At 32.1% G+C, this 17,898-nt stretch overlaps 1 protein-coding gene across 7 annotated transcripts; it reads left to right on the forward strand.

Moving 5' to 3' along the window:
- The first annotated feature begins 205 nt into the window (after positions 1-205).
- On the forward strand, positions 206-17,770 carry LOC143066979 (uncharacterized). Of its 7 annotated transcripts, none has more exons than XM_076239871.1 (11): positions 206-337; positions 2,313-2,413; positions 7,014-7,193; positions 7,891-8,026; positions 9,753-10,220; positions 11,761-11,866; positions 12,235-12,330; positions 12,812-12,916; positions 14,273-14,500; positions 15,413-15,496; positions 16,089-17,770. In XM_076239871.1, the coding sequence occupies exons 2-11, from the start codon at positions 2,354-2,356 to the stop codon at positions 16,594-16,596; spliced, it is 1,971 nt and encodes a 656-aa protein (XP_076095986.1). In that variant the 5' UTR covers positions 206-337; positions 2,313-2,353; the 3' UTR covers positions 16,597-17,770. The 7 variants fall into 7 exon arrangements, with proteins under 7 accessions (XP_076095986.1, XP_076095988.1, XP_076095987.1 ...); XM_076239873.1 differs by having other exon boundaries at positions 212-341; XM_076239872.1 differs by lacking the exon at positions 206-337 and adding an exon at positions 375-482.
- Positions 17,771-17,898: the final 128 nt, after the last annotated feature.

The following is a 17,898-nucleotide window of genomic DNA, read 5'->3' on the forward strand; positions in this document are numbered from 1 at the left end:
CCCAAACCATACGCGTACAGTCAGACCATATGAGTATATACCCATTTGGTCCAAATACTCATATGGTCCAGAACATCTACACATATAAAATAAAGGACTTTATACATGCTTGAACATCTAGTTCTTTATCATGGTAACTGAATTTTTAATTAAGGGGTATTGCACGATATCATCAGTAATAAGTTTATATATTTGAAATCTTTTTTAGGTTTGTGTGTATTAAACACCTCATATTTCAACTAAATATGGTGTTAGAAGTTAAAAGTCAGTGTGAGCAAGAAGAAAAAGAAGCTTTGGTAGATGATTATGAAAATGACCCATATAAGTATTGATCTATGTAGGTAAAGAAGAAATAGACTATAAATTTGTATTTTCAGTTTAAATCTTTTTTGCATGTAATCCACCTTCAGTAAGCATATGAAATAATAAACATGTAAACAATAGTTGTTGGATGACATTCATGATGTTTATATCACTATCAGGTAACACAAAAACTTTGTTAACACCTTATTAAACTATTAGGACATTCTACAGGTATTGAAAATCTGGAAACTTTGTTTACTTATGTTTAATACTCTATTAAGTAGCTTTTGTACCTATATCAATATAGGAATATGATTACTGATGTTTATATTGTGGGAAGAAATACTATATAGCGTGTAAATATTGGATAGAATGGATATTTTGTAAGATCTTTAATGTACATTGTATCAATTAACTTGATAATTTAAATAGTATACTCAGATACTATCATTTCTGTAACAGCTTGCTTACAGTTTGTTTATCAAATTTTAATAAGGTCAGTATTTTTGCCTTATTTGCACTTTTTATGTTCCTTTTTCACCTGAGCTGTCAGATTTCATCCAGAATTTGCATATTTAATGACATGAATAATGTTTCTGTAGTAGTGAATGTTTCAAATTTAAATATTTTGGGATTTATTTTTCATTTTCTACTGGGTTAGCATTGATATTAAACTTGGAACTTAAAAGCTAGTAATAATAATCCTTTAAGTCACAGATAGTGAGGAAATGATAAATATCCATGTATATTGGAAGAAAAAAGTTTAATGTTTAATGTTCAATGTGTTTGTATTTGAAATGAAAGTAAGTGAAACAACTGTTTTAATGTTTCTTGACTTTATATTTAATACTAGTATTTGACCATTGCAATCTTTGAATTTACTTTACCACAAATTTCATCAAATTTGATTAACAATGAACTGCTTTTCTTTCTTGAATTACTCTGGTAAAGAAAGAGGTCGTACAAATTGAGGCAAATTGGTCCCTGAATTTGAAAATGAAAAAGTATTATAAATTTGCCAATTATAACATCCTTTAGTTGTTTAAAAAACTGCAATCACATAAAAAAGCTTTGATAGTATTTCAGCAGTATCTTATGCCTGTGGATGTCATTGAATGAAATTCAGTACAAGCTGAACACAGGTTTCAAAGTTAATTTCCCACACTTTTTTCAAGTATATAAAACAAGTAAATTCTCTAAATTCTTGATAATCCAAAATCATGAAGTATTCTCATTTCAAGGTTTAAGAATTGTTATTCAGACTTCATGAGTTACCAAATTCTTCTAGAATGAGATCTTTAAATAATATACTTTTTAGCATAGCACAAGCATATTCCTTGTAATACTTTAAAAGAAAATTCAAACTGTAATAATTTTAAGTTAAAAAAATGTAAAAAAAAGTCATGTATTGATATGCTTCTTTTTGAGACTACAGCATGGGAGTAATTAACCTTTACAAGTCTATAGTTTTGTATTTAGATCCAAATGTTTGCTTTTCACCTGTTTCTTCTAAGGCAGGAACATTTGAGTGCATTTTTTTTTTTTTTAAGAAATTTGCTTTAGAAACATGAAGAACTTACTAGTTATATAACTATACATAAATAAGATTAATGGTTGATTAACATTTTGGAAATGTTACATTTTGCAAATGTGACAACCATATAAACATGTTATCAAGTTAAAAAACAAATAATCAATTGCGACCAAGTATTTAAAATTGATCTGATAAGTAATTGTGTGCATGAAAATTGTCAATCTACTCAGAATATATATGTATGTTTTAACCATGATATATATTTTAAATATAATTTATTTCAGGTTAATGTTTCGGTATTTGGTATTCTGTCGTTTTAATGATAACATGCTGATAATGCTTAAAAACAAAATTCAGGTTGTATACTTTTTCATTAAATTGATTTTTTGTTATAATGGTCCTATTATACTATAGAATAAAAAGATTTATATTCTTAATCAACAATGTAATTTGAAGTGCCAAAGTTTCTTTGCAGATGTATCCATACAGGAAAATGTCATGTGCCTACAATAATGAATGAAGAACAGTAAATCTCTTCACGGACTACGATACCTGTACGAAAAGTACAGTTGTAAGGTAAACAGTCTTTGAATCTCTGCAAAAAGAGATGCTTATTTTATTCTCTATATTTACTAGACCCAAAGCAATGCATTGGTTAAAAATGTATCAATATAAAAAAGTATAGTTTATAATTGCAGTTCATTAGAAATTTACATATCTGGAGTAGAATAACTTTAGAAAACTCAAGACCTGCATCTGACCTAGGAATGAATTGATGAATTTTTTAAATAGTTTAACAGATTTATTTTTAAATAAAAAACAAATGTGTTTATGCTACACTTGTTAGTTGAAAAGTTGTAGCATGAATAGAATTAAGAGCCTTTAAATTTTGAATTGAACATAAAAATATTTACAATCAGATCAACCACCCATGAAGTAAGTTTATGGCCACTTGGTAAGCATGAATTACCTGACACCTTTGGTTTTAATATTTCAACCCTCCTTGTGTTTACTATTGTTTACTTTTGTATACAAGTTGTCAAATTTTAATGGGTATTTTGACATAAAAAATTAGTACATATATTTAAAAATCTTTAGTTTAGTTTTGTAGAGTATTAAATAACAAAACACTGTACAGTAGTTTGATAGTGTACTTTGGGACACTTAAGTATCCTTTTTTCAGCCTGTATTGTTACTATATTATCAGTTAACCCATTATTCCTTATACATATCTTGATCAGAAATGAAAGATGCAGATCATGGGATTTGGGAAAAAGTGGGGCTTGAGCCCTCAAAAGTCAAAGATCAGTTTGATACTTGTAAAAAGTTCATTTATCATTTATGTAGCTTCAAATAACATGAGAGGGCAGGTAACTGATTCAGAATGATGATTTGTTTTAGAAAAAATGTGAAAAATGAGGCTTTTCTATGTTTATAGAGTCATTTTAGATGGGTCTCTGAAAATAAGGCAACTGCACCACATCTTACCTAATACATTTTTTTGTGACAATAAAGTCATTTCTGTTTAAATGTCTGCAATGTCTGAAGTTGGTCTGTATATCTCAGGTTATTAAAGATAATGGTAACTTTGAAATTTGATTTCAATACGTTTGAAGGTGACAGTGACTCATATTGGTAAAGTATAAAAGTACTTATTGGTGAGATTTTGATGAGACCATTTTATATTTTCATGCAAAAAATGATTTCTTGTTGGTATCTGACTAAAAATAGTTTTCGAAAATTATGGGGCCCATACATGGGATTAACAATCCCTACTTCAATGCTACAGTTTTTACAAGAAAATTTGTTCTAACATATTAAGAAATATGTATCCTTTAGAAAAGGTAATTGAAATTGTATTTTTTTTTATCTGATTTTCAAGAATTTGAAGATAAATGTGATTTCAAAGAGCTAAAATGAAAAAAAGGTGCTATTAAAACCTTGGAAAGTGTCCCTAAAATTCAAAGAAACAAACATTAAATATTTTGAAACATTGATATTTTTTAATTGATAAAAAACTACATGTATTTATTGATGAGTACATGTTTGATCAGAATAAGTAATATCTGAATAAAACCCATCTATCACATTCTTCCATACATATAATTCTGTCAACAGATGTTGACTCAGTGTCAGCTTGGTAGAATTAGTCATTTTATGTACATGTTTATAGTAAGAAAAAGAACTGTTATAAAACCTTCTGGTTTATACTATGGCATGTGGTTTGGCTTGTATAAAGGAGGTTGACGAGGTAGGCTTTTGGGTAAATAACAGGGGTGGGAGAAGTGGGTAGTTTTAGTTAAAAGAATTTTATGCAATTTTCATTAAAACATGTATTTTAAAGTTGTGACCTTTCAGTCAAATAAAATATGGCATTTTTGTTTAGTTTGAGAAAATTTATATGATATTTATTTTAAAGTGTACTGCATTCTACAAAAATGTTCTATCAACAAGTTGTACCAGTCTATGGTGGCACAAGGTCATGTAAATATGAAATCAAACTATCAGCTTATTTCAGAGAAAAGATATTAGTGACTTATATTTTCATTTCAACTTATTATATTTTTAGGCTGCCATGGGAATTTATTATATTTTATACAGACTGCAGGGGCAGATCCAACTATTTTCAAGGGGGTTTCCAACCCAGGATAACAAGGGGGGAGGGGGTGTCTTACCATATGTCCCCATTCAAATGCATGGATAGTAAAAAAAAAAGTGGGGTTCCAACTCCCCTTTTGGATCCGTCACTGGACTGACATGCGTAATTATTATATTTTCATTTTAACTTTTTAGCTCACCTGGCCCGAAGGGCCAAGTGAGCTTTTCTCACCACTTGGCGTCCGTCGTCCGTCGTCGTCCGTCGTCGTCGTCCGTCGTCGTCGTCGTTAACAATTTACATTTTGAACTTCTTCTAGAGAACCACTGAATGGAATGGAACCAAACATGGCATGAATGTTCCTTATGAGGTGCTGACCAAGTGTTGTTACTTTGTAGCCGATCCATCATCCAAGATGGCCGCCAGCGGGGGACTTAGTTTAACATAGGACCCTATGGGAAATGCATACAAATGACTTCTTTTAGAGAACCACTGAATGGAATGAAACCAAAAATGGCATGAATGTTCCTTATGAGGTACTGACCAAGTGTTGTTACTTTGTTGCCGATCCATCATCCAAGATGGCTGCTAGCCGGGGACTTAGTTTAACATAGGACCCTATGGGAAATGCATACAAATGACTTCTTTTAGAGAACCACTGAATGGAATAAAACCAAACATAGCATGAATGTTCCTTATGGAGTGCTGACCAAGTGTTGTTACTTTGTAGCCGATCCATCATCCAAGATGGCTGCCAGCAGGGGACTTAGTTTAACATAGGACCCTATGGGAAATGCATACAAATGACTTATTTTAGAGAACCACTGAATTGAATGAAACCAAACATGGCATGAATGTTCCTTATGAGGTGCTGACCAAGTGTTGTTACTTTGTTGCCGATCCATCATCCAAGATGGCCGCCAGCGGGGGACTTAGTTTAACATAGGACCCTATGGGAAATGCATACAAATGACTTCCTCTAGAGAACCACTGAATGGAATGAAACCAAACATGGCATGAATGTTCCTTATGAGGTGCTGACCAAGTGTTGTTACTTTGTTGCCGATCCATCATCAAAGATGGCCGCCAGCCGGGAACTTAGTTTAACATAGGACCCTATGGGAAATGCATACAAATGACTTCTTTTAGAGAACCACTGAATGGAATAAAACCAAACATAGCATGACTGTTCCTTATGGGGTGCTGATCAAGTGTTGTTACTTTGTAGCCGATCCATCATCCAAGATGGCCGCCAGCGGGGGACTTAGTTTAACATAGGACCCTATGGGAAATGCATACAAATGACTTCTTCTAGAGAACCACTAAATGGAATGAAACCAAACATAGCATGAATGTTCCTTGTGGAGTGCTGACCAAGTGTTGTTACTTTGTAGCCGATCCATCATCCAAGATGGCCGCCAGCGGGGGATTTAGTTTAACATAGGACCCTATAGGAAATGCATACAAATGACTTCTTCTAGAGAACCACTAAATGGAATGAAACCAAACATAGCATGAATGTTCCTTATGGAGTGCTGACCAAGTGTTGTTACTTTGTAGCCAATCCATCATCCAAGATGGCCGCCAGCGGGGGACTTAGTTTAACATAGGACCCTATGGGAAATGCATACAAATGACTTCTTTTAGAGAACCACTGAATGGAATGAAATCAAACATGGCATGAATGTTCCTAATGTGGTGCTGACCAAGTGTTGTTACTTTGTAGCCGATCCATTATCCAAGATGGACGCCAGCGGGGGACTTAGTTTAACATAGGACCCTATGGGAAATGCATACAAATGACTTCTTTTAGAGAACAACTGAATCGAATGAAACCAAACATTGCATGAATGTTCCTTATGCCGTGCTGACCATGTGTTGTTTCTTTGTAGCCCATCCATCATCCAAGATGGCCGCCAGCATGGGACTTAGTTTAACATAGGACCCTATGGGAAATGCATACAAATGACTTCTTTTAGAGAACCACTGAATGGAATGAAATCAAACATGGCATGAATGTTCCTAATGTGGTGCTGACCAAGTGTTGTTACTTTGTAGCCGATCCATTATCCAAGATGGCCGCCAGCAGGGACTTAGTTTAACATAGGACCCTATTGGAAATGCATACAAATGACTTCTTTTAGAGAACCACTGAATGGAATAAAACTAAACATTGCATGAATGTTCCTTATGAGGTGCTGACCAAGTGTTGTTACTTTGTAGCAGATCCATCATCCAAGATGGCCGCCAGCAGGGGACTTAGTTTAACATAGGACCCTATGGGAAATGCATACAAATGACTTCTTTTAAAGAACCACTGAATGGAATAAAACCAAACATGGCATGAATGTTCCTTATGAGGTGCTGACCAAGTGTTGTTACTTTGTAGCCGATCCGCCATCCAAGATGGCCGCCAGTGGGGGACTTTTGAATGAAATTAAACATGTTCTTTTCCTTATCAATGAGGTTGTGTTGTCACTTTTAGCCAAATTTTATATTTTTTCATATGATTTCAAAAACCCAAGTAGAATCAGGTGAGCGATACAGGCTCTTGAGAGCCTCTAGTTATATTTTGTACAGACTGACATGGGTAATTCCAACTCCACAGATAGTTTACTGCAGCAGTATGAAGGTAAAATAGAGATCATTGAACCTCTCAATCTGAAGGATTATGAAGACGATGATCATCAGGAGGACACGGATAATGAAGAGGAGGATAGCGATGATGAATTCTATGATGCAGATGAATTCAATGAAAAGGTAAACCAATTAGTATGTAGTGTTTCCATGACAAAGATCTAAATATGCATGCCAATAGATACCAATATTTCCAATTTTATAATTTTATAATTATTGGAAGCAAAGGTACACATATAAGGAACTAGTTTTTATGTACACAAAAAAGAAACTGGTTTTCATGTATACACAAATTTAGAAAATACTGATGGAAACAATATTTATATACAGATAAAAGAAATATATTAGGGACGACATCAAAAGATTGATGTAGGATAAAAAACTTAAATCAAATAGTTTGGGGGTGGGGGGGTTAAAATTCTGCAAGTTTTGTATATCTAAAATCGATTTTTACATATATCCCTATTGGTAAATCAATTTTTCCCAAATTAAGTTAAGAGAGGGGTGGGGGGGTACTCTTGACTAGAAGATTGTCAAGGATCCTCCATATGGAAGGCATTAGACTGATAGTGTCAGATATGGGGGGGGGGGTCGTCAGTGAAAAAACTATGTGAATTAAGTTTTTTATCCTACATTGAACTTTTGATGTCGTCCCTAAGTGGTCTGAGTACCTATGAGACAACTCTCTATGCAAGTCATAATTTATAAAAGTAAACCATTAGTATGGAAACTGAACCAAATGCTTGAAGACTAGAGCATTGCTTTAAATCATTCCTCCATTAATTCCTATTAATATTTATGTTATTGTTATATTATGTAGCGTCCTCCCACACTGATTGATGTATCCATTGTTTCCAAGCTTGTGACTGAAGTGGAAGAACTACTAAACCATGTGACAAGACAGGATTACCAGGCTGCTTTTGATGCAGCCAAAATATTACAGCAAGTCAATATAGGTAAAATATTAGTTAATTTAGTTTTAAATATTACAAAACTCATATTAAAGGTATGACAGGGCCACTTTTTTAAGCTCCTTGAATTTCAAAAAATCCTAAATTATTTTAACTGTGACAAATAAACCCATCATATATTTAGAAGACATCACATTTTTGGATTTTGTCTTACATATTGGCATTAGAGCCTCAAACTTACATTTAGTGCTAAACCTCATGAATTGACAACAAATAGCCTCATTGAGGTCTTGTCATTAATTTTGAATATGAGCAACACGTTTTCACCAAAAATATGTTTTACAAGGATATTATTATGTGTAAAATATCTTTTTAGGTAAAGCTGCTGCTCATATTTATTTTTATTTTGACCAAAAACTATGTATGAAATTACTATTTTAGATCAAATAAATAAATTTCCAGACTTCTTAGTAACATAACATGTGATCTCTTTCTGCACTAAAATGTCCAGATTAAATTAGCCTGTTCATTTATAACAATTTTGAAGGCTTAAGTGAGTTTACTATCTTTGCAATTTCCCTGACCAAATGATGGTTCTTATCATTCCTCCTCCTGTGGTTTGAGTAGTATTTGAATACTGCAAAATTCCTTATTGCTTATGTGTAGGAAATTAAATGAAAATTGAACAATAGTCAGATTTGAGACCCTACGGTACCTACCCTTTTTTTTTAGTAAAAAAGTAAAACATAGATAAGAATTAGATTTTAAAAAATAATGAAAGATATATTAAAATCAGGAAATTCTGTTATTAGTTATTTCTATACATTGAGTAATTGGTAAAATTATCTAAGGTTGAAGGGAAAAGCTTTAAATCCAGTTATGGATCTCTGTGTTAGTTATTGTATACTACCTATAAATGTTGGTAAACTTAACTTAATCCTAAAATAATCTTCTTAAAATAAACATGGGTATAAGAATTCTGTCCATATATTAAAGTCATTACAACATAGCAATGTGACAAACAGAAGTAGAACAATTATAGAAATTACAGGTAAGTTTGTCCATTATATAATATTGTCCTATAGAAATTACAGGTAAGTTTGTCCATTATATAATATTGTCCTATAGAAATTACAGGTAAGTTTGTTCATTATATAATATTGTCCTAGATGATATTTATAGCACATGTTACAAATATGACTATATTCTTGGAAGCATGCCTTTTATTTGACTCTTAAATATGTTTCAAGTTTTTCATGTTATATAGCTAAACTTGTGATATCCTTTTGACCCACAAAATTTGGTCACATTTTCTTAGGAACTATAAACTTGAGGTTTCATGTGAAGCATACTTATGCTACATGACACTTCTCTAATTTTCACATTTCTTGATATCATGTAGTGAAAAATCTGTACTTGTTCGAAATTTAATAATGAGGTAAAATTTTCTGTTTCTTTCAAGTTTCCTATTATGAGGTCATGAAAAAAGGCAACCATGTCTGATGACGTTGCATATGGAGGATAAAACTTTCTTCAAATCTCTATAAAGGAAACATTAAAATCATAAGAGGAAGAAATCCCACAACTATTAATTGTGTTTTGCAATATTATTCTGCTCTCAACAATTAATTTTTAATTATTTAAAAAGCTTGGATAGCCTCACACTTATATTAAAGTTAAGTTTCGATATGAGAAATATCGTAATCACTTGTTGCAGTCATTCAATCTATATTTACATTTTAGAGATTTGTGATTTGTGATATATTTGTAGGATCTGCCTTTACTGGTGACAGAATTAAATCTTTGGAAATAACATCAAAACTGCAAAAAGAGAAATTAAGAAATATCAGACGACAACTTCCTCAACCTAAAGTTAGATACTCAAGCTCTAGTCCTTCCAGGCTCAGTTCAAGTGGAGATGACACTGCATTATCAGGTCAGGGGACGAAAACTAATAGAACAAATTCAACTGGTCAAGTTAGACAAAACAAAAGTGATGATACTTTGAACAAAGTTGTATATACCAACAAGGGAAATAACTCCACACAAATGCAAAAGGATGTGAATAAGTCCAAGAGTGAGAACAACAATAATGTTAAACCTATGACATCGTCCTTAACCAATCAGGTGGGGGCTGTTCCTGATTTGATAAGAGTGGCACCAGATTTAAATGGAGATACTTTAGTTTGGGACGTTGATGTCTCTGATATAACATCTAAAAGATCTGTGAAGAAGCCAGGTGATTTATCTATTCATGATTATTCAGGATTGCACTTTAAACAAATGAATTTAATAATGATTTAAAGTCCTCAACATTTGAAATATCATCAATGACATAACTTAGTTTTTATTTTGATGTAGAAACAATAAATTATCAATAGTTCTATAAAGCCTCAAGATTCTGAACTGTAAATAAAAGATTATTTCTTGAAATAACACACATTCCATCCCTTATATTTTAGTTACGATACTTGTTGTCATAAAAGACGACTGAATTATTGAAGGTTATAACTAATCTGTGCAGGATAAAGTTTCAAGTGGTAGAGATCAAATTTAAAGGTAGTAAAAACAATGAGAAAACTAATCCAATCCTCTCATCTATACTATTAAACGAGAAGACCTCATTTTTGGTGTCGCTTCTCTTCTTTCCACAATAAATTAATCAACACGACTCTGTGTCCTATATGTACAGTGCATAGTCGCATTTGTCATCCATTCATATGATTATTCAGATTGAGTTATTTTGGGAGAAAAACGAGAAAAAAGGCATCCGGATATTGTCCCGTCATTGGACGAAATTTTAAGTCAGATTATACTTCCGGTTTGCTTTTTTCTGTATACTTAGAACATCAAGTAGTACGAATAAAGTGTATTTTAATTCTGTTCAGAGTTTATTAAATGGAGAGGGTCTGTATACTATGTCAATTGACCACCATGGATCGATTACTAAACTAAGAATTGAAAGTAAATACACTTTATTTATATAGTAATATACAGATAAGCGCTAAAATTATTCATACCTTTTCTGAAATTCTCCATTCATTAAATATTTTACAAAATTCATTGATTACAAAAAAAAAGATGTGGTATGATTGCCATGTTGAGACAACTCTCCACAAGAGACCAAAATGACACAGAAATTAACGACTATAGGTCACCGTACGGCCTTCAACAATGAGCAAAGCCCATACCGCATACTCAGCTTCAAAAGGCCCCGAAATGACAATGTAAAACAATGCAAACGAAAAAACTAGCGGCCTTATTTATGTACAAAAAAGGAACGAAAAACAAATATGTAACAGTGGCGAATCCAGGGGGGGGGGGGAGGTTCCGGGGGTTGGAACCCCCCTTTTTATTGGCCGATCAATGCATTTGAATGGGAGCATATAGTTGGAACCCCCCCCCCCTTTTACTTTGGGTTGGGAACCGTGCCTGTGTAACACACAAACAAACGACAACCACTGAACTACAGGCTCCTTACTTAAATGTTCATAACATACTAAATGTATGTTCATATTGAAATTGATAGAAAACCAAAAATTGGGAATTTTGGAAATAAAGGAGGAGGTATAAAACTTCTAACAACACCTAACATACTTTTAACTCCGCTCTGAATGCCCGCGATTTCGCGGGTGTGTTCTAGTATATTTAATTCTGGAACAGCCCTTAATAAAAATCTGTTTTAAATGTGTTACAAATTTCATTAATCTTGTCATATTGAATCCCACCAGCAAACTGCCTTAATATATGCATGTGTTTAGACTATTGTTGTTTTACAGTATTGCCTAGTGAGAGAGAAGATATACTAACAGATTATATTCCACCTACTGTTACTGCTACATACTCACAAATTGCTGCTCGCAAAGTCATGGACCAAAAGAGATGGTTAGTTCCTAGATTTATATTTTTAGTGAGAATAAAACAAATAAAATTGAAATGTTGATAAAAAGAAGTCAGCAAATGATGATATTTTTAGTAAATATAATCAGTGCTTGTTACTCTCTTTATTTCTGCTAATATTTTTGGAGTTAATTTTTTTAACCAGTGGGTACCTGTTTAAAGATTTAAATTCCTATCATGGATAAATCAAAGTAATAGAGAGTTTGAATAATGCTAGAAAAAGATTCCCACTTCTTAATTTTGAAGTTTATAAAGTTTACATTGTCTGCATTGCACCATGATATTACTTCAGCTGGTTGAAGCTGTTATATGATGTTAAAGTGATTTATTTGATATAAACTTTTTTGATTTAGGATTTGTATGAGCAGACCCCAGTACAGTAAATCATGTGGTATTTCGTCTGTTGTTTCGTGTTGGAATTACCTCTTTAGTACTTTAGGACATGGAAGGTTTGTATGAATTCACAATATAATTATTAATTTTGTCCAACAAACGTTGTCTTTTTTTAATTTAATATATAATACATTGGGATACATGTTATTATTGGTCTAGCTATAATACTATAATTGAATTATATACTTGGAATTTGAGCTTAAATTTTATTGTGATGTATGTTATAATTTATTTATTCTGTTTGAAATTCTTCATGGATAGCTGCCTTTCAGTCCTTCATGAAGAAAACAAAAGTTTGTTTGTGATTTTGATTCAGCTATTTTAAAATGAAAATTTTATTTACTGTCAATTATAGCTGGGTAGTAAATTATGCAAACATAAAGCAGAAGTAATATGTTATCATTCCTTAATTGAATTTACCAGTTACTTTGAAAAAGAAGCTATGAATATATATTTGTTAGCTTTTATAATGATATAAGAATATATCTTGGGTCAAATAATAAAAAAAAACAACTCCTTATACATTTTGTTTTACAGCCTTTCACCAATAACTCAAGAAGAAGCTTTATTATTTTTGGGATTTAAACCTCCGTTTGGTGAAATAAGATTTGGGCCATTTACTGGAAACATTACTCTTATGAGGTATTTACATGTTGGATGAAATAGAAGTTAACAAATCAATATGAAAACATGCAGTCGCTTCTCAACGAGTAAAATAAGGGAAATAAGATATGTGTCTAAAAAGTGAATAACAATATGAAAAAGTTATAAATAAAAGTACAGTGACCAACCAATGTTTTCAGGAATAAAATCCTTCTTTAGTAAACGACAACTTTTAAGACGGTGATTTAAAATACTTTTTAGTTGTGAAATATAGAATATATTGAGAGAAAATTATTGGTTTTAAAAGGGAAATTATGAAAATTTTGAACTTTCCTCAGTTTTTCAGTGAAAGAGTATGATGATAATTGTTTGTGCTTATATGTATATACATGGTAAGGGGAGATAATAAAGAAAATTGGATATTTTTTTCATTATTCAGTAATTCAGTAAATAATGGTGCACATTTCCTGTCTGTCCCTATTTTAAAGTCACAAAGGAGTAGGTCCGGTAAGGGCTGATTTTGGCCTCAAATTTCAGGTTCATCTAATGAAAGTTTTTGGACACTTTTTAAACACTAAAGTGTCTATTTCAATTGATTCAATTTGTTTATGCAAAAGATTTTAACTGATTAAGTAATTAAAAACGCTCTGATTCAAGCTTAAATATGAAAAATCTATCAAATATGCCAAAAAAAGTCACTTTTCAGATAGTTTTTGTCAAAAATGAAAGTGGCCGTGTTCATCCTCAACCTTTATATATGTTTTGTATTTTTATTAAATACAACTTACATTTCAATATTATGAATGAACACGAATGCGGCCACTTTCATTTTAGACGAAAACCGTCTAAAAATTAACCAAAAGGCTAAAATTTTGAAGATTTCAGTAATTTAGCATGACTTAATGATTCTAGAACGCGATATTTGTGCATTGTATTGTCAAAAACAGCTCATATTTATGTAGCAGAAGCATTTACTTTCCAAAATATAGCTGAAAGATTACATTTTCACAATTTTCTAAAACTGCTATATTTTGGGGCCAAAAAGGGCTCTTACTGAACCTACTCCTTTGGTTTCTGGATGATAAGAACTGCTCACTAAATCCTTCATAAGGTGTTGGACCATAGAAAACAGGTTAAGTTTAATTTGGGTGGGATTGATATCGATGGTTTAAGAGTTGTGCCCCTTAATTATCTTAAATATTTCTGGATGATTATGTTAATATTGATTGACCAAATATTTGGCATTTACAGTAAAAAGTTTTTTCTGCTATCAAGGGTATCTGTGGATCAATAGATCACTCATTTAATTTCCAGAATAGTTTAAAAATCAGTTGATTTCAAACAAGTAAATGATATATGCTTCTCAATTATATTGCTATCTTACATTCATTACAGATGGTTTAGACAGTTGAATGACCACTACAAAGTGAAAGGGAGGTGTTTTAACCTTTACAAGCCACAGGGTAAAAATAAAACCAGTGGATTAACATCAGATGAAGCTCTAGTCATATTAAAGAAAGGTCTTGAGGATCCTAATATAGCCTTTATATACCACTGCCAAAATCATTACTTCTGCCCTCTTGGTTACGAAGATACTCCATGTAAAGCTGAGCAAGCCTACAGGTAAAATATCTACATCACCTTCATATATCTTCTATCGTATTGGTTATGAAGATACTCCATGTAAAGCTGAACAAGCCTACAGGTAAAATATCTACATCACCTTCATATATATTCTATCCTATTGGTTACGAAGATACTCCATGTAAAGCTGAACAAGCCTACAGGTAAAATATCTACATCACCTTTATATATATTCTGTCCTATTGCTATGAAAATACTCCATGTAAAGCTGAGCAAGCCTACAGGTAAAATATCTACATCACCTTTATATATCTTCTATCGTATTGGCTATGAAGATACTCCATGTAAAGCTGAGCAAGCCTACAGGTGAACATATCTACATCACCTTTATATATCTTCTGTCCTATTGCTATGAAAATACTCCATGTAAAGCTGAACAGGCCTACAGGTAAACATATCTACATCGCCTTTATATATATTCTGTCCTATTGGTTATGAAGATACTCCATGAAAAGCTGAGCAGGCTTATAGGTGAAATATCTTTATAATACTACTGCGTTAATAAAAGCAGATTCAATGTGATTTTATTGAAATGTGTGGAAAGATTGCCAATGAGAAAATATCACCCACAGATCGAAGGATGTGGATGTGAATAGTCTTTAACTATGAACAAATTCCATACTGTATATGTATAAAGGTTATAATGACTCTGAAAGCATGTGGTGGGGTTAAACTTTATTCATGAGCAACCCTTTCCTGACTTGGGATAATGTTAACAACACACCATTGTAACTAGCCGTTAAATCAGTTGGAAAGGGCTTGAATCATCAGCTCAAACAACAATAAACAAAAAGTCTACAAACAAGTTAATTAACAAGGAGTACTGACAGTTAAAAAGTCAGTTGAAAGCCAATTTCTTAGTCTTAATCAATTATTGTTTTTTTTTTTCAGTGGTGAATTATCTCAGGAAGATTATAACACATGGCTATTAATAGGAGATCCTAGTAGACGACACCCATGTTTACATTGTAAACGGTCAGTACTTAAAAGAATATAATGAATTTAAATTTAGGTCCATCAATTGTTAGTTAAGGATAAAAGACTAATGTTCATCCAGGAAATTGATGTGTCTGACTGTCTCTTCTATGTGATAACCTGTAACATTAGGATAATAATTGTCTTTTCAATTGTACAAAAGATCTAATTTAAATGACTAATGTTAAGTGTGCTACCTTTTCACAAATTTTTGAAGTTTACTGTGACCTAAATATTCAGCAATATTTATAGGTATGTTCAGTCTTTTGGAATATGCACTTATGTTAGATTTGTGAGGCTTTAAATTTATGGATCCCATAATTTTCTATAAAAGGGATAAACGTGGAGATGAAAATTTACAACATGCAATAGCACCAAACACTATTTGTTTTCAAGGACAATACATTTGTATTTTCTTTAAAGCTATGTTGTTAATCTCACCAAACTTTCAAGGGAATATACAAAGAAAATTAGTTTAATTTTAAAAGGTATGAAACTGTTGGAAAATGATCTTAAGATGAACCATTAGATGTTGGGACCATTAAACATAAAAATAGAAAAACTGATCTTTCACATTTTTTTTCTTTTGCAGATGGGAAGATATATCAGTAGATCTTAATTGCACTAATCCAGATTATGTTGACATACGACGGCTGGAAAAGGGACTACAAAAACGTAATACTAAAAAAGTTGGAGGAAACTTGCATTGTATAATGGCATTTCAGAAATGTCAAATGCCTCAAACTCATGCGTCTCGCAGAACTCAAATTCCTGTTTTAGGTGGTGCTGTTAAAAGATCCTCTTCAGGGGGAAGACCAAATACAAGCCCTGCCAGAAGTTCCAGTCCACCACAACCAGCTGGAGGTTCACCCATCAGTCCTGCTAGTCCTAGTTCTTCTCGTTTCGGTTTTGTTCAGAAGGATATCAAAAGTGGATCAGAATCTGCATTTAACTTTCAAAACAAAAACCTAGGTAATTTGAAAAAGAATCCTAATGATTTAGATTATGAAAAATTGATAGCAAGCCAAGTGAACAACGAAGATGAAGATGAAGTCTGTGAGGATGATACAGAAACTGAATCTGTTATAAGTAACGACTGAGGCTATAAGTAATGACTGATGTTATTTTTATATGCTGTGTCGTACCACTAAAAAGTATTTATTACTGCTACAAAAATATCACACAAAAAAAGATTTTATGTTGATATGGAAAATTTAGGCAGATACAAAGAAAATATCCTGTTTAAGAATAAGAAATGTGCCATATTTTACTTGAATATTTTAAAATTTTCACCACATTCTGGTGTTGTTTTCGACTGCAAAGAACAAATTTTTTTTGTTCACATATACCAACATTTAACTGTTTAATCATATCAGATTGCAGACACATGTTTTTCATTTTGATAGATATATATTAATGTTATGATTTTTTGTGAAGTATAAATTTATTATTATTTTCATACAGGATTGGTATATAATGACTGGGTTATTTGCCCTTGCATAAATTGATATTTTGTGGTTGTAAGCATGACGTGTGCGTTCATTGTGAATGTAATGTATTCATACCATATGGTTTTGTCTATTGATGAAGATTGTAGTGGAATCCTATTTATGGATCAGCCCTAATATATAATTATTATGCATGTAATATAATATTTATAGAGGGGGGTTGGAGTGGTCCTGATCTTGAAATCCCAGGCTTAAAAACATGGAATTCTGAGGTCCCCAATTAAAAAAAAAAAATCTTGACATCTCAAAATTAAAAAAAAAAAGAAATCCTGGACCCTGAAAGGGTTAATCCTGATATCCTATGCTTAAAAACACCCGATCCTGACGTCCAGAAAAAGGTCCTGTCCCCCTCTTTTATCAATTTCTTACCATTTAAATAATATATTTGTTTTTCTTTATTTTGAAATTGTTTTTGTTTGATATACAACACAAAATAACAAATAAAGATGTAAAAATTGATCAGGTCAATATTTTCTACAATTAAAAAGATTTTTTTTGTCTTAAATTGGAGTTCTAGGAATGTCACAGAACATTAAATGTTCACAGTAATTAATATGGCGACTTTCAGTTTATACTGTATGTACGTCAATAGTTAAGAGGATGAATTTGTAAATGTTGACTAAATTTAAAGATACTTGTGTTTTCATTTATTTAAATGCAAATGATATTACCATTTAAATCTATTTTATATTATTGTGTCACATTAATTGTACTTCAATATCTAATTATACTTTATACATAATACTAATAAAATTATTGTTTATGAGTTAGTCTTTCATGCAATTGTAGTTTTTGTTATGCCCTACCTACGATAGTAGAGGGGCATTATATTTTCTGGTCTGTGCCTCTATCCGTCCGTTCACTTCAGGTTAAAGTTTTTGGCCAAGGTAGTTT

Source organism: Mytilus galloprovincialis, chromosome 3, assembly GCF_965363235.1.
Source record: "Mytilus galloprovincialis chromosome 3, xbMytGall1.hap1.1, whole genome shotgun sequence".
Lineage (NCBI taxonomy): Eukaryota > Metazoa > Mollusca > Bivalvia > Mytilida > Mytilidae > Mytilus > Mytilus galloprovincialis.

What these genes read in the sequence shown, in the direction of transcription:
- LOC143066979 (XM_076239871.1), top strand. Translation starts at nt 2,354, where the DNA reads ATGAAGAACAGTAAATCTCTTCACGGACTACGATACCTGTACGAAAAG. An exon ending in GGAAACATTACTCTTATGAG is followed by an intron (nt 12,917 to 14,272) that starts GTATTTACATGT and finishes CATTCATTACAG; the next exon opens with ATGGTTTAGACAGTTGAATG. An exon ending in AAAGCTGAGCAAGCCTACAG is followed by an intron (nt 14,501 to 15,412) that starts GTAAAATATCTA and finishes TTTTTTTTTCAG; the next exon opens with TGGTGAATTATCTCAGGAAG.